Below are 20,297 nucleotides of genomic sequence, written 5' to 3' on the forward strand. Positions count from 1 at the left end.
CTGGTCCTTAGTTTACCCTTAGTTCTGTGTTTTTGACTTGGCTTTGGCCCCTGGAACCTTCCCTGCACTTTGGTCCTACCACAAACTGTGCATCATGACACACATTGTACTTATCTTCTGATGGCTACTTCCAGCATTGTAACGTACCATGTCACAAAGCTTAAATTATCTTGTACTTGTTTCATGAACATGATAATTAGTTCACTGTAGTCCAGTGGCCTCCACGGTCAACAGATCTCAATCCAACAGAGGTCATTTGGGGTGCGGTGGAGCAGGAGATTTGCATCATGGATGTAGAGCTAACACATCTGCAGTGATGCTATCTATACAGACCAAAATCTCGGAGAAATATTTGTGACATCTTGTCAAATCTATACGAATAAAAATTAAGGAGGTCCTGAAGGTGACTGGTCCAACCCGTTACTGTGGCTGTGCTGTATTCTGAATGTCCAGAGCTGTTACTGAGGATACTATTGGTGGAAGCATTTAATGAGTGCTTGTCTGAGCTGGTAGCTGCATTGGACTAGATTTCTTGGGATTGCTGGAGAAAAACGGGCTAAAATACTGTGTCATCTTCAAGATTAGAATTTAAAACAGAAGTCTCAAGTTATCGAACAAGTCGTACTGATCGGCATCAGTGGTAATCTGCCTTCTGTGCTGGGTCATACAGGGGTTGGACAATGAAACTGAAACACCTGTTATTTTAGTGTGGGAGGTTTCATGGCTGAATTGGACCAGCCTGGTTACCAGTCTTCATTGATTGCACATTGCACCAGTAAGAGCAGAGTGTGAAGGTTCAATTAGCACAGTTTTGCTCAAAATATTGAAATGCACACAACATTATGGGTGATATACCAGAGTTCAAAAGAGGACAAATTGTTGGTGCACGTCTTGCTGGCGCATCTGTGACCAAGACAACAAATCTTTGTGATGTATCAAGAGCCACGGTATCCAGGGTAATGTCAGCATACCACCAAGAAGGACGAACCACATCCAACAGGATTAACTGTGGACGCAAAAGGAAGCTGTCTGAAAGGGATGTTCGGGTGTTAACCCGGATTGTATCCAAAAAACATAAAACCACGGCTGCCCAAATCACGGCAGAATTAAATGTGCACCTCAACTCTCCTGTTTCCACCAGAACTGTCCGTCAGGAGCTCCACAGGGTCAATATACACGGCCGGGCTGCTATAGCCAAACCTTTGGTCACTCATGCCAATGCCAAACGTTGGTTTCAATGGTGCAAGGAGTGCAAATCTTGGGCTGTGGACAATGTGAAACATGTATTGTTCTCTGATGAGTCCACCTTTACTGTTTTCCCCACATCCGGGAGAGTTACGGTGTGGAGAAGCCCCAAAGAAGCGTACCACCCAGACAGTTGCATGCCCAGAGTGAAGCATGGGGGTGGATCAGTGATGGTTTGGGCTGCCATATCATGGCATTCCCTTGCCCCAATACTTGTGCTAGATGGGCGCGTCACTGCCAAGGACTACCGAACCATTCTTGAGGACCATGTGCATCCAATGGTTCAAACATTGTATCTTGAAGGCGGTGCCGTGTATCAGGATGACAATGCACCAATACACACAGCAAGACTGGTGAAAGATTGGTTTGATGAACATGAAAGTGAAGTTGAACATCTCCCATGGCCTGCACAGTCACCAGATCTAAATATTATTGAGCCACTTTGGGGTGTTTTGGAGGAGCGAGTCAGGAAACGTTTTCCTCCACCAGTATCACGTAGTGACCTGGCCACTATCCTGCAAGAAGAATGGCTTAAAATCCCTCTGACCACTGTGCAGGACTTGTATATGTCATTCCCAAGACGAATTGATGCTGTATTGGCCGCAACATGAGGCCCTACACCATACTAAGAAATTATTGTGGTCTAAAACCAGGTGTTTCAGTTTCATTGTCCAACCCCTGTATTTGCTCCGAGGCAAAAAATAAATGTGGTGTTTTTAAGGAATTTCAGAGATCTGGGCTCAGCTATGACCTTGACCACATGGAGGAGCCAGTCGAGGTGTGTTTCGAGATCGGGTTTATGGGTTTTATAACTAACAACGATGGGGGTTTAGTCTGTAAAACCCAGATAAGCAGAACCACAGGCCCAATCACACTCCTGTCATCACACCCACTGACATAATGATTCATCACAGCTGTCAGATGTCTGCAAGGCAGCATCTCCTGCATCTGTGCTGAAGGCTATGTGCATGTTTGATCATGGGACTGCTTCATTTTTTGTATTCTTATGTTCATGTGAGGTATTGGTTCTTCTTTGTCTGCATGTGCATAATTGTGCAGTTGCTGGAACAATGTCCCTTTAAGTTTTCTTCATCTCTGTCAACGGTGATGCTTTGCTGAAAATGTGGAACATGGTTCATGTTTACATGCATTTGTGTGGGGGTGGATTGTGTCCACCTGCGTCTTCAAACAGGTATAACAAACACAGAAACGAAGAACGACGGAGAAGATGCAGTAGCAGCAGCAGGGTCCCCTGTGTTTTTCTACCCTGATTAGATTGTGCTGGAATGAAATTTTATAGGAAAACAAACAGCTAGGGATGTGCAGGCCCACCTCCTATTTTTCTTTGGCCCCTCCTAATCCCTCTTCTCTTTTTTCCTTTCCTTTCCTTTCCTTTCCTTTCCTTTCCTTTCCTTTCCTTTCCTTTCCTTTCCTTTCCCTCCCTCCCTCCCTCCCTCCCTCCTATTGGGTCCACCCTGCTTTCCTATCTTTTGTTTCCCTTCCTCCTTCTGGATCCTCACCTCAGCAAAAACACATGTTGCTGGAGGCCAGTTAGAGCACAGATGATGGTTGTCCATAAGGGTGTTTGAATACATTTAAAACGTATGAGGTCACCAGACGGCATTATTGGCCCACACCATGCCGCACTCGCACCTCTACCCAACCAACACAGCTCAACATATGGCACATATAGGTGATTGGTACATTTTTCAGGATTTGTTGCTTGTAAAGTTTAGCAAATGTTCGTATTCCTCTTAATGTGAATCTTCTGTCTTAGGTTGTATTTAATATAAAAGTGAACCCTAATGTTGTAGGAGGAGAGAGGGGAGATTTAGAAACATAACTGCTTTAGCTCCTGCTCCTTCCATCTTTTAAAACTTATAAACATCTCACGGAAAGTTTTGTAGAAGGACTTTTACTCTGAACCTTCTTTGAGAAGTAGAAAATAGTCGAGGAATTGGTGACTTCGGTCCTTGTTCCGTTTGCTCCATTGCGCAACTCCCGGCTGACTGAGGCGCGTGACCTCTTTCACACACACTGGTGCACATCTTCGATGATTGACACCTGCACCCATACGAATACGCAGGTTTATTGGTCAAAGTGGTAGGCATGCTTCTCAGACTTAACTGTAGAAGCCAGGGGAGATTACCTGATTTACATCTTAGAACATGGTCAGATAGTCAAATTCAAGCATTTCTTAAGTTATTTTAACAATTAAAAGTTACAGCAGTAAGCTCTACAGGGCATCATCAGCCCCTCTGTTTTTTTTAGATGACATATTTTGCTTTACAAATTTTAGACCGTGTTGACGTCAGCAATTGTAATTAATAAAAAGCTAGTTTAGTTGCAAATGAATCCTGCAGGCCTTCACATTAACCATTAAGCTGAGGGGATTCATCTTCACACAGGATAGTGATGCAAGATGGGAGTAAGTAAGTGAAAACACGCTGCAAGATTTAAACGTTGAATGAATATTCAAGCTGTATGGGAAAAACTTTTTGTATGTATTTGTTCATTAGTTATGCTTCTTCACTAGTTTAAAAACTTTCATGTTGTAAACTCTTGTAATTGTGACATTCGGCAAGGGAGAATCTTTCTTGCTTTGATCACAACAAAAAGTTCATAATAATAAAATATTCCAGTGGGTCCATGATTTTAGCCGGTCAATCTTCCTATGCCCTATGTACATTTTTCTTTAACATCTTATTGCATACAGCACCGACAACAACTATTGGTGCCCTGGTTGAAAAAGGTGTAAACAACAATATGAATTTATTGTAAAAGAATAATCTCAGAATTAACCGATTAGAAAAATCCAACCACTAATTGACTACAAATTTGGTCCTCAAATCATTAGCACAGCGCCATTAGCGCAGCTGCAGCACACCAGCAATCTTCAACGATGGTTTGCGCAGTGCGGGGGAGGGGTGTGCGCAGTACGTACTCGAGCGTGATTGACACTGTTAAGCAGAGGTCGCATTGATCGAGGAAAAATCGGAAGGCCATCTGTCAGTTTGACAGATTGGAAACCACACCCCTGACCAGTTGGTGGCGAGTTAGAAAATTACATAACTGCTGGCTACCGCGTGGGTGCTGAAGCAGAGTGCATGCCGGATCAGGAAACCTCCCGTTCGGAGAGTCTTGCTGATGCCTGATCACTTCAATTTCAAAACTTTGGCTGAAGTGGCGCTTGTAATTTCAGTCTCTAGCGTGGTGACAGAATGCAGATTCAGCCTCCAGAACAACATCAAAACAGCCACGAGAAGTTGTCTGTCCAAGGCAAAAGTGACATGAAAAAAGCCTTAACTGCAATCTCACTTCAGACACTGTTCAGTTTGTTTAGACTGAACATTAATTAAAATGAATGAAAATAAATATTATTTATTGTTTCATTATTATCACTTTAAAAGATAAAGTGATGGGCAAAAATAGATTTTAACCAGATTTTTTCAGTCCAATTGACGGACAATGAAAAATTCAATCGCAACCTCTGCTTCTAAGACATTCCTTCTGGCTCTGATTGGTTGTTTTTGACCGGGAGCGGTGTATTTCTGCAGATGGCTGTGGGACAACTGGGAGGAGCCAGAGGAGCATAAATATTTTCACAGATAATCTGTCTAATGGTATACTGTCAGGACATAGTGACACTTTTAACAGATATGTAAAAAATACATTTTCTTTTCAGCATTTTAAACATAAACATGTTGTGTTTGCTAAAGTCTACGAGGAATTTATCTGGAGCCGTTTTATTTTGTCAGATGTGACAAAAATTCAGCCTTTTGGCATTAAACCCTCTTGATAAGTCTGGCATGAAGCAAAGGATAAATATGTTAAAAATCTCCTCATGCTTACTGTAAAACATGATGGAGGATCTGTGGTGCTGTGGGTTAGAAACACACTGTTCAATTGGCCAGAGATTGGAACTGGCCAATTTTCCCTTCTCAAAAGCATGTATGTTCAACTAAATATAAAATTAAGGTTAGAGACATATCTTTTGATGGTTAAATATGTGTTTTCTTTTAATTACTTCAGCTTCTGTTCTTTTTTTCTTTGTCAAAGCTACAACCTTGTTATAGTTTACAGAAAATAGAAATTAATATCGGTTAGAATCAGCCAGGAACAATCTTTAGCGGTTCATCTATAATTGGGCTCTTCAAGAAACTTAGAAATGGGTCGTTATTTCTGCGGAACATTGATCTAAAACATATAGGCAAATAACTGGAAACAAAGCAGGTTGAGTGGATCCTGCCTCCTCACACAGTCAGGAGGATGGTGCAGGAAGTATACAATTGTTAAAGAACCACAGCAAACAGGGACATCCTGGGGTCACCACATCTCTATAAAAATATAGAGATGTGGTGACCCCAGGATGACTTCTGTCACCTTTTTATCAGAGGTGCCAGTAATACGTTTTCTTTCACTAGCTGGAGCCATCTTTGCAGCTGTGTAACAAGTTTTTCCCAGAGTGGAGAAGGGAACTATAGATGCAGAAGGGTCATAGGTCATAGCAGCGTTTTTTGGTTTAGCAGAGCACTGGAGTAAGAATTTTCTCTGCGAAGACAGCCGAACTCTGTTTAGCACCACAGAGGTGGTCAATAGTTCTGACGTTTGTTCGTGACCATTTTCAGCTACTGTGCGTGTACACATGCAGATATTTACCAATATCTGTTCCACAGAACCATGAGTGGGCATCACTGTGTTAATTGTCAAATTACATAATAATTTATTTGATATCCTTTTAAATGATCTAAATACACGCTTCATCCAATCACATCAACAATTAGAAAACTAGATAAAAATACATCTGATGTCTAAAGTATCCCCACAAACGTGTTTAGGGCTCTGTTTTTATGACACCTTAAAGTCACATCTGTTGGTCAGTTTGTTTGGTTTGATTAATTCATAAATTGGTCAGAAAAAAGTCTGAGAATGGTGTGCTAAATTCTCTTCTGATTACCACATCCAACTGTTAAAGGAAATGTGTCTTTACTAAGTTATGTAAGCAATTAGCAATATTAGCATAGCTGACTTTCAATAACCTGCAATCTATGTCTGTTATAGAAAATGTTGATAATTACCTCACCACTGAGTTATACGAAAGGTTTCCAATGTTTAAAATTCATTATGTTCCCTAACAGACCGTTTGAAAGCTCAAAGATAACCAGAGCAACTCTGCTGTAAAGGCTTCAGCCTTCCTGTTATCTGCTGAAAGTCTTGCTCTCTCTCACAGCCTGAATGAACTGCAGACATGTTTTAACATGTCGTAGAAAGCACAGTTTCATTTAAAATAGCTTCGTACTTCTCTGCACTTCCTCAGACTTCATTGTTAATACCTCACTGCTACCAAAATTAGCTAATGATAAGTCTTCACTTAATAATAACTTCTACACACAGAAGAGAGCTGGTTGAGCTTAGGTATGGTGCATTCACTGATCAGAAAATGATCAGATTTTAGAATACCCGAATGGACAGTCACCAATAAGGGTCGATGAAGGTGAAAATTCTTGTCACCAGCAGATTTCTCATCAATGTCTAGTAGGAATGGATGTTATCACGCGTGAAGCTGTGTGTTTTCATGCAGCAAACAAGCCTTTATCAGTTGGTTGGAAGGATGCCACTGAATTATGTCTCAGTCTTTTAGTTTATCTTCTCACTTACTATTTGGTTAGCTGTAGGCAGCATGGTTTGGTTATTTTTTGATACAAATCCTCCTTGGTTAAACTAAGAAGAGGTTGAGTTGGTGTAAAAAAACAATCTGTGGAATGGCTAATAAAATGTCACACTTGGAGAGAGTCGTTGAAATTCAATTTATTTATTGGTTTCTCAAAATGTCAAATGACCATTTGGCACATCAGCACCAAAGCTGAATTTGGATCTCAGGAATCTCACACAATGTTTCCTTTTAAGACCAGACAAAGGTTGGGGAAGCTGTTCATGTAAGTGTGTTCAATCGGATCTTACAGTTTTTGAGAGCATTGACATATCATTATGTTGTCCTTCTTCTTTCTTCACTATGTAGACTCACTCACACCCACACATTTTCCTCCTCTCAGTGGCTTGTATCCTGCCAGATGAGTATTTCGCGGGAAAAGAGAGCGCAGCTCTGCTCTGATAACCTCTTCCTCGTTCTCTCACTCTCTCTCCTGGTAGATTCACTCTCCCGCTGCCATATCCTGCCTTTCTCTCCTTCTCCCTTCCTCTCTGTTGCTGTTCTCAGTCGATCAGCTCTGTGCACCGCTGCTGCTTCATGAGGCTGGAGAGCCGGCGAGGATCCTGTAATTTGGAGAATAAATGCTTTTGACGGCAGCAGCTGTCTCGGAGGAAAAGTGGACAGAGCGGAGGAACGCTGTGGCTCTGGATTTTACCATAGCAGCAAGAGACTGTGTGGCACCTGGGAAGTTTAGTGAAGAAAATGCCTTTTGAGTTGATGGCATGAACTGCTTCTAATTGGTATCGGAGACTATTAAGTACACTGTGGTTGAAGTCTGCCAGATGGATATCTACACCTGTGAGGTCGAAAACTCTAGTGGTTTGTTTTGAATCACTTAGATGTAAGGCGATGACACATGCTTTATCACATGGTCTAAGAGGCATCCACTATACTGAGTGCACCTGAAATGAAACGTAAAATGACTGGCTTGAGGCAGGACGAAGGTAGGAACCTGTGATTTCACACTTCACCTGCGGCTTCCCAGACTGTGCTGAGCAAGACGTGTCATTTCCAGGTGTCCAGACCTGACTCATTAGACATCATCTCATCCCTGGTTGGATTCAGCACCTTGGATCGCTCTCTCACCTCATCGTGTCAGCCTTCTAACCTCTTACTCTCTTCCCATGGAGCTGCTTGCAATACGAAACAAGTGGTGCAGATTCATTTGCCTCCCAGCAGCCTGAGTTGGACTCCACGGCACTAGAAATAGAGAGCAGCCGGAACTATTCTGGGCACCACGTTACGTGGAACAAGAAAAACATCATGTGGAATCAGTCCGGCTACTGCAACCACATACCTCACCCTGGATGTCCCTTTTACCATGCTCCATGCAGGTACAGTGTCACTACTTTTATTTTGTCTCAGTTTGACTGCATTGTTGTGCAGTTTGAATAAGCTGTAAAGTATTAAAGTGCCTCGATAGTCTGCATTTTTCTTTTTGGAAAACTCTCACTGCCATTAAGTCAGGTTTTTGGTCCACTGAGTTTAATAGATCAGAGTGTTCTTCTTTGCTTGTAAAGCCTAGGTGAAAAGGATTTTAGTATTTTCCAAAGAGGTTGCAATAAAACAGGCTTGTCTGGAATGTTTTCCTAACAGAACCGGAAAACCGGTTTGGCCTGTGCACAATAATAGGAGTTAATGTGGTTTGTTGGGCTGTGGGAGGTGCTGCAGGTTCACCAGTATGGGTTATTACTTCTAAAAAGACATTGTTGAACTCATTGAAATCAGTCTATTAAATTATAACCAGCTTCATCCTGCAGGAAAAAGAGATAAGATGAGTAATCTTTTTCTATTTTACCCCCCACAGTTCCAGCAGCCAGAATAACATCAATACATTTATCACTTGGTTTGGGATGTGATCTTAAATGAACGCCATCAATCCTGATTCCCTGAGGGGAGAACAGACCTCTGCCCGCTTCCGTGTTCCAGTCGGACACTGTAATAGCCTCTGACCTCTAAAGGCTGCTGCAGCTCATCTACCAGAATACTAATTCACTGTCACTACATGTTTCTAAGGAGTCATGGGTGTTGGGGCATAATGAGAGCAGGTTTTTAAAATGAATGGAGGAAACATTAAACAAAGCCTGTGTTAATGGGCAGATCAGTAAGTGTAAATGCACAATAGATATTGTTTGTTTCTTTGCTCCTAGTTATTGTGCAATTCTAGATGTTCACTAGTTGTAGAAGTGGAAGGAGTGGTCTGCACCTGCATGGGGGCAGATGAGTGAGTCATACTTTAGACCAGTGGGTAGGTCAGTGACCCGTTAGCTCCTCCGGAGAGAGAAAGTACACAGGAATCCAGGAAAAAGCCTCAAGCTTTGAATCAAACTAACTACTGCTATTCACTCCCTTGTGCTCTCTGTACTCTGACTCACACTCTGAATGTTCCAATTGTAGCCTAATCACCCCATGAATTCAATGGAAAGTTGACATTTAGCTGATGCATCCAGCATCCATTAGATACAAGGTAAACAAACTGAATACCTGCAGGGGATGAGACACACTTTCTTTCTTGTCCTCTTAAAGGGATGAAGTATAGATGAAAATGTTAATGCTTAGAGGTAGGATTTCTAATGTAAAGGATAACTCTAAGTTTTTAAGTGAGGTTCTGTGAAGTATTATTTCCCTTGCCTGTGGATGAAAGGTTGCAGTGAGTTTGTAGAAAAGTAAATAAATTGTCAGGGCAGTGAAAAGCTGATGGCCAGTCAGATGGACCGCTTGTTTTAGCTGATTTTTACTATTTCAGATTACTCTAAGTGAAGATATCAGCTTAACTCTGTGGGACACAATGCTGGTGGATTTCATTTGTCTACACGATAACAAGATAGTGGTTTCCCAGCAAAGCACCTGTTACTGTGCAACATCTGGGATAGGTCTGAGACTCTTTCAATGAGCTGCTTTGAATTATTTTTTAATTTAAGAATGCATAATATTTCCCCCATTGGAAATATTTCTGTAAAAAATATAGAGATGTCCTAGTTAATACCTGTTAATCCGTTTATTGTCTTCATATTGACTTGGAGGATTTGATATTTGGAAACTATGTTCTAAATAGGGGGTGCACTAATCGATTGAATGGCTTCGATTTCCCTAATTTTGGGTGATCGGTCGATACTTACATGTGAAACCGATCTCATCCAACGATATCTATTGTCGCAAAGGTCTGAAAATCACCCACTGTCCCCTTTTACTCAGCCGGGAGAAAGGGCTGACTGACAAAGGTCACGATTGCATGTGTGCGGTTAACAACTGTTGACAAAATAAGATTGGAACATTGAAGGTATGTTGTGACCCTATGACACCTAATAGTGTCAGTTATAAGGAAAATTGGTATTAATCAAAATAGGATTTGACAGGTCAGGCTTTTTAAAGTCCAGTAATGGGTGATTGATCAGAAAACTGCAATTGGTGCACCCCTAGTTCTAATCCTACATTTAAAACCTGTGTTATCAAGTCTAAACAGAAACATGTAATTATGAATGACAACATAATGAGTGAGGTTCAGTGTGATGAGTAAACGAGAGAAAAAGTTGCATTTCTGAATAACCAGAACAGAAAGTGTTTTTATTTTCAGAAGCTGGAAGGATGTCTGTAATGACGCTGCTAGTTTAACAGTGAGATAATTTTTCTGAAACAGTCATTCATGACACACTGAGTTGTACACTGGAAAAAATGCAACTTCAAAAATAAGTAAAATAAATTTAAAATGAGATTTTTTTGGCTTGAAATAAGCAAGAAAATCTGCCAAGCATCTTTTTTTTTTCAGCTTGAATATTATCCTCTTGTTTTAAAATTTATTTAACTCATTCTTAGTTTCATAATTGTGGCAATGCTCTGGATCCAGGTCCAAAACCAACTTAAATTAAGATTTGAACATTGCATTTTAAGACAAATTACCTTAAGTATGCATTCCTGACTAGCATTAAGAATGCATTCGTAGCATTATAACCCTTCTCCAACCTGTTTTCATCTTAGTATTTTTCCCTCCCTAGCTCAAGCCAATATTTCCATGGATGCAGAAAAGCGTATTGATTATACACCATACTCTTATGTGAATTTGAATAATAGCAAGTACATTGCAGTGAAATATGACCTCACAGATATCATCAAATGTCAGTCTTGACTCAGTGGTGAGTCTGGGTATTTGGACCAAACAATGTTTTAGAGCATAGCCCAATACTGTAGTATAGAACAGTATTTGTACTCATGACCTTTGGAACAATATGCTGGAATCTGTCCAGAGTGCAACAGAACAGAGAATGAAATATTATTTTAGCTGTCTTTTTTCCAAATCACTTGAATGTTTGGTTGGTTTGACAGAAATATATGAAAAATAGCTACACTTATAGAATGTTTTGTAATGCACTGTGAGTTGGACATGTTGTTGATATTGTTGATTATCAATAAAGCAGATTTGTCTTAATTCAAGTTAATTTGTTTTCTTGAAACAAGACTTTGTTTTACAAACCTCACAGGACCTTCAAACCCGTCTGAAATGTCAAAAAAAACTTGTTTCATTTAAGAAATTACTCAAAACAAGAAGTTATCAAGACTATTTCACTTATCAAGATTTTCAAGATGCATTGTCTCAAAACAAGTTGTTATATCTCACTTAATTTTATCTCTGTAGATGGTTTTGACTTGTATTAAGTGTGATGAGAGGTTTTGACTAAATGTTAGAAAAATATACTTGATAAGATTTTCCTTTTTTGCGGTGTAGAGACATCGGTGTGGTGAAACTCAGCAGTATTAAGAAACTACAGCTAACATAAATAGATTGTCGTGTACCATTTATTGACCGCGTTCCGAAACGTCACTGGGTGATAATTTAGAGGAAGGAAAATATTCACATGCAGCGGATCACCAGTCTTGGCTACTGTCTGTAGCTACTGACTGCTATCACTTCTCATTGCATAAGATGAAGATTGGTAATGTGACTTGAGTTTCAGCCCACTAGTTTAGTCAAGTCTTGGTTATTTAGAGCATGGGTTTTAGTCAAGTCCAGAGTCTTTAAAGCACTAGTCTCAGCCACGTGTGTAGCCTTTGTTTTTGTGATGCAAGTGTGATGCAAGTCAGAGTTTGAAACCATTTCTGGAGAACATCAACAAACTTAATGATATCTTGTAACACATCACATCTTGTGTGGACATTTAGTATCAGCTGAACGTGTTCTGCTGGAAGTAAACGGGCATTTTTTCTTTCACCACTGAGGATTTCTTTACTTTTCTACAAACTCCCTTTAATTTGACACATGACTCCCCTCTACTGCAGATCACTGACAAAAACTTCATAGAGCCTCATTATCCCCTGAAGGTGGCTCACTATATAGTAATTAGTTTTTTCCCCCCTTATTTTGACTTTTAATTATCTTCTAGTCCTCCAAGGTATTCTATTCATTTGCAAATGCCTTTACAGTAGAAAACCAGGCTCTGAGGAAAATATTAACATTCTCACCTATGCTGCTGAAAAAGAAAACCTTTTTTACTTTACAGTTAATGTTTGTGGACTACAAGTGCACTGAAATGAAGGAAGAACTGATAAGGTTATAGTGTGCTTTCTTTTCTTTCACACCAATAAGATCATAGTGCTTTCTAAGTTCCAAACGTGATCCTCACACATACCATGGCGGCTCTTTCAGTAATAATTCCTAAACATAAAGCAATACTATTATGAAATAATAACAGTAACTGTTTGGTGAGGTGTGTTGTCCAATCTCAGTAAACGTTTACTGATCCGTTACTGAGACTGCTCTAGTAAATGATTGGCTCACCTGTCAACAAGCTTATCTCGGAATTTGCCAAGCTCCTCCCCCACTCTGCCGCCTAATCCGATGTGTTGAAAGTCAAACAACAAGGTGGTCATTTGTCGTTTGAGAAAACCCTGGACCAGACTTAGTTGTTTGGTCTGCTAATCCATCATAAGCCGGCGGCATCAGTCTACCATGGAGGCTTGAGGTGAGCTTGAAAGCTTAATGAGGGCTGGCATGTGTTTGCCTCCGTGTATTGATAGTGTGTGTGTTTTTGTGTGTTGATTTATGTTTCCTGAGTCGGCATGCCTACTGCCTTTGGCCCACTGAGGAGAGCAGACGATGAGCAACAAATTTTGAAAAGTTCAAAAAATGTACTGAGAGACGTTATGTCCGAGGTAAATAATGTTGATGGCATTTGTTTGGAAAGCTGAGTCGACACGGAGTATTTATCAGGTAGGGGTAAGAAAAAAGCACGAGATAAGATGTGACAGCAACCATGGTTCTACATTTCAACTCTGCCTCAGCAGATAGAACAACAAATAAAAGAACCGCACGTCTGCATGTAAAAACTTTATATTGCGTTTATATACGTGTGTGTTTCTGTGTGTGTGTGTGTGTGGGCAGCAACTTCACAACAGCTCAGAGATGTAAATGGGTTTAGGCTGGTGGCCCAGCAGGAGGTAAACGAAGGAGCTTGTTTGAACGTCTTTACTTCAGCCCTAAACATGAACACGGTCCCACATTTATATCTTAAGTGTGCAGTGCACTTCAGAAGTATTCACACCTTTGCACTTTAAAAGATTTTTGTCACATTACAAGCATGTTTAATTGGGATTTTGCATGGCAAACACAGAGTTGGGCATAATTGGATGAAGAAAAGTAATACAAATCTGACAAATACGTTGCACATTTGTATTCACCCCTTTTACTCTAAGACACTTAAATAAACACCTAATTAGTAAATAGAGCCTGCCTGTGTGCCTGTTATTCTCACTATAAGTCCAGATGTTCTGTGAAGGCCTCAGACATTTGTTAGAGAACATTAGTGATAAACAGCAACATCAGACTGGTCGGGGAGAAAGTTGTGGAGAAGGTTGATTATGTTAGAAAACAGAATTTCAAGCTTTGGGCATCTAAAAGCCTGCAACCCTACTACAATAAGATATGGCAGTCCATCTAAACTTACAGGTCAGGCAAGCGGAGCATTAATCAGAGAAGCATCCAAGACACCCAAGGTAACTCTAGAGGAGCTGCAGAGATGGAGCTCCTTAAGTCTTTTGCCACGATTTCTATTACCCATGCCCTGGAGTGGAAGAGTGACAAGAAGAAAACAAGCTATTTAATGGTTAATAATGGACACAGCAATTTTTTCCATAGCTTGAAAGGTAGAAGGCCACAAACTAAGATACAGCAGATAGAAATGAATTGAATGTGTTGCCTTAAGTAGTTCAAATGATGGCTTAATATATACAGGCACTGAAAGCGCTTAAATAAACTGAATACAAGACAGTTGCAATGATTTTACAGCCTCGCTACTGTTATTACTTTCCAATAAAGAAGCTAAAGCAATTCTTGTATGCTGATATGAAGCGTTAATGTGATTAAATTGGTTTAAAGGTTCACACTTTGCTCGGTCTGAAACGAGTGATCCTTTCCAGTAGGATCTTGCTGTCCTCTCTTCTTGGAGTGTTGACACTGAGCTCCGACTGGACATTTGCTGACACTGACACTTTGACAGAGCGAATTCCCCCACCCGTGGATCTCAGCGAGGGCAGCCTCATGCCACAGTGTCGGGCTTTCGCAGCAGCAGTCGGGGATTGGACCACACTAAAGAGAAAGCTGTCATTGCTGCAATTATGGTTTTGTCTGTGGTGGGAGTAATGTGGTAAAAGAACTGTTGATGCCAACTATATGTCACAACACAAGCAGAAACCTCATGACAGGCAGTTATACCATTTGTAGTGAAAGGAACAAATACAATTCAAAGATAATGGCAGAAAACTGAGATGAACTGATCAGACTTGGTGTTTTATCTTCACGTCTGACCCGTTGATTTCCTTTCTAATGGCTATAACACATGTAAACTTAGTTGTGTAAGCATGGTTTTAATTTAACAAGTAAATATAACAAACATTGACCAGAAAAATATGTTGCAGGGTCTTTAAAAGAGGTAGTTTTAAATTCAACCGAATTCAAAGGGAGAAGATAATTCCCAATTGTTTATCAGCAAGTATTTGTACCTAAGCTGCTTTCACAATGATTCCTATCTTGCCATCCATGTTGCCATATCTCAAAACAGGTCTTACATGAGTCTAAAGGTGAAGAAATGAAGTGTATTTTATTGAACATTAATATACTGTTATATCTGAGAAGTGTGAATGACACTTTTGATGTGTCTCTGTTATGTATAGTGATGTCTGCATTGGCATGAAGGATGTAAAATTTACTGTGGGACGCGCAAACCAGTGAGTTTCTTGTTTTTTTGCGGTTCTTTTGCTTCCACTATTTGCATTATTACTGCACTAAAAACACGCCGGAGCAATACAGCTTGTTTTTTATTGCAATTTAGTCCACTATTGTGTCATCAGCTCATAGTGGTTCTCTCTTCAGCCACAAACACAGAAAATTCAAAATGATCAATGAGAAAGATAAAAAGATTTTATTGTCCTGTTGACTAAAATAATTTCAGTAAACTCTTATGTTTTGCCCCAAGGGACATTGCTCTAAATTTAAAAAAATTACATTCAATGGATAGTATCATGTGAAGTTTCTGAAACAGTAGTTGATGCTGCAGATTTTAGATGAAAAAATTATGCATCCCCTTAACTGATTCATTTGGTGGTTAAAAATCTTTGATTGAAGTTGAAAATTACTTTCTTGAAAATTATGACATCTAGTTTATACAAATATACTAACCTAATACTCTACTAACTTCTAGTTTTTAATGCCATTGCCAATTTATTAAGCCATTTTAAACCCAGTTGGGCCAAAGCAACATGTGGCAATATCAGCACAAGATCCGATTATGTCCTGTTAATGTCACTTAATAAATAAAAAACTGACCTACATGATTGAAATCTTCCTCTAGACAGGTGTTTTTCTGTTTTTCTTTTGTTGCACCAAAATTAAAAGGTTTCAGAATTAATTAATTCATTAGAAACACAATCTCTGGTGTGCATCTGATTCGCAGGAATATGTGTGACATCACAGTTTCTTTTGAAAGATCAAAACACAGTCTGAGTGTCCCCTAGTGGTCATATAATTATTAGCTCAATTGATCAGTTGATAGTTTCTCGCATCATCACAAGGTGAGAGAATTTTCACCAGTGCAGACTGAGCAACTGCACAGCGGCAATGCTGGACCATTATTTACTTAAAACTGCACATCTTCCTACACCGCTGAAATGCAAGGCAGATACACATGATATGGTTTTAGTTTTGTTAAACTTAAAGAGCAAGAAAAAAAAATCATTCCTTTCTGTATTTGACAGCATCTAATTTTCATCACCGGCACACAGATGCTCGGTCAAAAAGGTCACAGCCATGTTCTTATCTAGAGTACATAACCAAAATGCTTGGTACACAAAATAAATCAAAAAATTATGTGGTTATCAAGCATAAAATGACAAACATTTGCAATTTCTAGAATCTTAAAATTGAACAGTTTTCAATTAATCTACAATAGGTTCGAGCTTAGTAAATGCCTAGGATGCCATGCACTTTGAATCTGAAGATTTTGATAATTAAAGTATTGCCAAACTGTGCTAATTAGTAAATATTTTCCCATTGTGACACAATGAAGCAACTTCTCCCAGGAATATGAGCCGCTTCATCTTTTCCATGCACAGTATATCCTTTTATACCATAATGTCAACATGCCTTAATCTTGGCTTGTTGACTTCATAGCATTAGTCTTGTTTGCTAGATTATTTTTCTGTCAAAGCCCCATGGAACGGACCTAGCTTGAAGAGTAACACTGCAGACTCACAATTCATTGTTAAATGTTAAACATAGCCGTATTTAAGCTAATAAACTCAATCCTGTTTTCTGCCTTGTCATCGTAGTAAATTAGTATGTTGTTTAACTCACAACCTAATTTTATATTCTTGCAGTAAACCACTGTGTATAAATGTCACCCCTTCTTATAATTCTTGTCTTGCTTCAACTTGTCCGATGCATGAGACAATGTCGCCACAGCAACTCAGTACAACTTGCTCACAGATTTGGCAGAGTTTTACGCTGATGCTCCTCCTGACACAACCGGGAATCGAACTTGGATCCCCCCAACCTAATGTCAATACACAAAAACAGTAACAAAGTGTTTTGTTCATTCAGCAAGGATGTGAAGATTTCACCAAAGGGTTAGAGGTGTGATCTATCACAGGAAGCAGTTGGAGCTGAGTGGAAACTTTTTATGTGTTTTAATATAGTCCCCTGCTTTGGAAAAAGATCAGTTCTCATATGTTGTAAATAGCTTATAGAACGTCACTATAAACCTACATCTAAAATCTAATAGGTAACTGGTTCATTATGGTAAATGGGCTACACTTGTATAGCGCTTTATCAAGTCCAAGGACCCCAAAGCGCTTTACACTACAATCGGTCATCCACCAATTCAAACACACATTCACACACTGTGGATAGTGGCAAGCTACAGTTTAGCCACAGCTGTCCTGGGGCAGACTGATAAAGATAAGGCTGCCCTACAATCGGCGCCACCGGGCCCTCTGACCACAATCAGTAGGCAAGGCGGGTGAAATGTCTTGCCAACACTGCAAAGACTGAGATGGATGGAGCAAGGGATCGAACTAGCACCTGAGCAACTGTCGCCCCATTGAACACTTTATTATACACCCATTATGGTGTACAACGTAAAACATTATGTAGTATACAGATGGAACACAGCAGATAACATCTTAAAGACCACAAACTACAAAAAAACAACAAAAATTGCACTTGGGTGTGGACCAAAACAACTGTACCAAGTGAAGGGCGTCTCTAAATGGTAATTATCTCGCCCAGGCCTGTAGCATTTTGCAACTTTTTTCTACCATGACTGCCCTGTATTTAGCTCCACCCATCTTCCTATCAGACCAGCCTACCTGCCTTTGCTGAAGAAAATCATCCCCACAACATGATGCTGTCACCACCATGCTTCACTGTGTGGATGGAGTGTTCAGGTTGATGTGCAGTGTTACTTTTCATGTGAATGTGTGTAGGAGAAAATAGAATTGGAAGAAAAATATTTGACCCCTTTCAGGTATTCTTTTTATTTTGTTTATGTGAGGTTACTTTTTTATATTTGTACTATTCCTTTTGAATTCTTGTTAAAATATTTGTTGACTTGTCCAGATTTAAAGTAATCAGTTAGTCACCCATATGTACGATGTGGGTGAGGAGAAGGCACAACCCCATATTTTCATTCCTTAGATAGAAATGCAGGATTTTAATACATCGGCTGCTCCATTCACCATCTGTCTGTCACTGACACCTATCGAGCCCGCCATACTACCAAGTGTCACATTACATCCCGGCAGGCCCTGTCTATGTGGGCAGCGGAGCTGTAATCCCTGCCTAATCTGAAGCAGATTTGTGTGCAATCAATGAATGCCACTGTACATGCATGAGGTTGCAGACAAACCACAAAATTTACACACATTATTAGCCTAATCAATTAGAATAAATGAGATGATAAAGAAAATCTTGTGCATTAATGCTGTCTTGGTTTAGGATGATGAGCATGTGTTTTCTGATGCCGCTGAAGACTGTACAGAAGCATATGTGGTGAAATATTTACTTATATTAGTAGTTTTTTATGTGCCACTTTGTGAAGTCCACCAATAGTATGTTTGGCATGCCAGCAAGCCGTGAATGTGCAGTCTGTTGCGGAAGACAACAGTAAAGTAGGACAAATGGGGCAGCCCCAACAGATTTCCATCACATGTATTTCACTTCCCACATTGGCAGCACCTGACAAGAAGAAAGTCTGTCTCACTACAGTCTCGGTGGACACAGTGAGGGAAGCGTGGGCTGCTGCAAAATGGGACTGATTCTCCTTAGTGTTATTGGGTGCACTAGATATGTTTCTGTTCCTACTAATAAGGCCTAAATTGCCTTATTTTACCAGAGTTTTTGCAACAGAGGTCCATTTATTCCATTCCATTTTTCCATATTTCATCTGCAGTTTCTCCTAAAATAGATTCTGGCTAATGTTAGGAGCAAATTAGAAAAGACCACATGTGCAACTTGAGATAAGAAAGAAGGATGGGCAGTATTTTTAGTGCCTGAATTTCTCTGCATAGAAACTTTGCTTTAGTTTGTGGAGTGATTGGCTCCATGGATATTATTAAAAATGGTTGCATGTCAGTGTATTCCTTCTGCGTCCACGTCTCTGAAGCCAAATATTAAGAAAAAACTACTGTTGCTTCAGCTACAGAAAGTCACGACTGCACACTGATCGACTGAACATATCAGTCAAATGGCTTAGCTCTTTAGAGAAATATGTATTTAAGCTTGGTTTTAATTTTGACTTTCTTGTCAAATGATGTGATTGTTTTAGCTGTTGTAAAATGTTGCCTTTGTGTATGTGCGCTTGAACCATCAAAGCAAGACTGGGCTCCATTAAATACGTGTTGTTGTATCATACTACAACACTAAAGAACCCCCTTTTCCTTTATTAAAAGTAAAGAACAGAAGCCTCAATCTTTCATCATTTTTACTGCTATAGTCCGCACCCCCACACCTAAACTGCTATACATGTTTCAAAAAGCACATGTTGGCCGCAATTCAGCAATGCTTCTGTGCTGTCTTGGAAAGTCTGAAAATTCAAATTTTAATTTGAGATTCTGAGCCTGGATAAGTATTGAAAGAATGGGAAAATATTTGCAGTTATAGAATTTTTTACATATCTCAATTTGTAAAAGATAAAAATCTGAGTATCTAAGTAAATAGCTCAGGCAAACAATAAAAAGGATTAGCAGTGGCCAAAGAGCCCGTTCAGACCTGGCACTGACATCCATCCGAAGATAATGCGATTATGTCCAGATATTGCTAAATACATGTGTGAATGCACGTGTAGCGTTATAAAATTTACATTAAACAATTTAAATGTACATAAATCAGTTTCATTTTCATTTCTGACCAAAATGTCCCTCAGACTGAAAAGCTGCTTCAGTTTATTTGATGATTTAGTGGTTTCCTTCTTTAGATTCCGAACCAGTTGAGACGGTTGAAAAATGAAACAAAGCCATTGAATTTTACACCAAATCTGATTAACTTAAAACGATTATTTTGCCCACAAAAACATTCATCTCAGCTGAATATTGAAAGGGTGATGAGTCCTATGTCTGATCTGGTTGGGTAAACCTTTGGTGGTTCTGGTTCTTTTCATGTCTCTGTTTGAGGCCCTGTTTACATGAAAACAACCCACAAAACTGGATTGTCTTTTTAATTTCAGCTAACACGTCTACATGACATTTTTTTATTTTTTTATTTATTTCAGACAATGATTTCAAACAACAGTAAATAAATAAATCAATTTCAGAAATGCTTATAACAAACAAACACATATCCAAATACCATACAAAGAAGTGT

At 39.6% G+C, this 20,297-nt stretch overlaps 1 protein-coding gene across 9 annotated transcripts in view; it reads left to right on the forward strand.

Moving 5' to 3' along the window:
• The window catches only part of LOC124880690 (pleckstrin homology domain-containing family A member 7-like), a 167,285-nt gene that overhangs the window by 36,755 nt on the left and 110,233 nt on the right, over positions 1–20,297 (forward strand). Inside the window, exon 1 of one of the 9 annotated variants that reach the window (XM_047386006.1) lies at positions 7,493–8,289. The exons of 7 other annotated variants lie outside the window; for them this stretch is intronic. In XM_047386006.1, the coding sequence (XP_047241962.1) occupies positions 8,219–8,289 (71 nt within the window). In that variant the 5' untranslated portion in view covers positions 7,493–8,218. Of the gene's footprint in view, positions 1–7,492; positions 8,290–12,791; positions 12,910–20,297 lie in introns of those variants that run through there. One more of the 9 variants, XM_047386024.1, reaches the window with a different exon arrangement.

This window comes from Girardinichthys multiradiatus, chromosome 2 (genome assembly GCF_021462225.1).
Source record: "Girardinichthys multiradiatus isolate DD_20200921_A chromosome 2, DD_fGirMul_XY1, whole genome shotgun sequence".
Lineage (NCBI taxonomy): Eukaryota > Metazoa > Chordata > Actinopteri > Cyprinodontiformes > Goodeidae > Girardinichthys > Girardinichthys multiradiatus.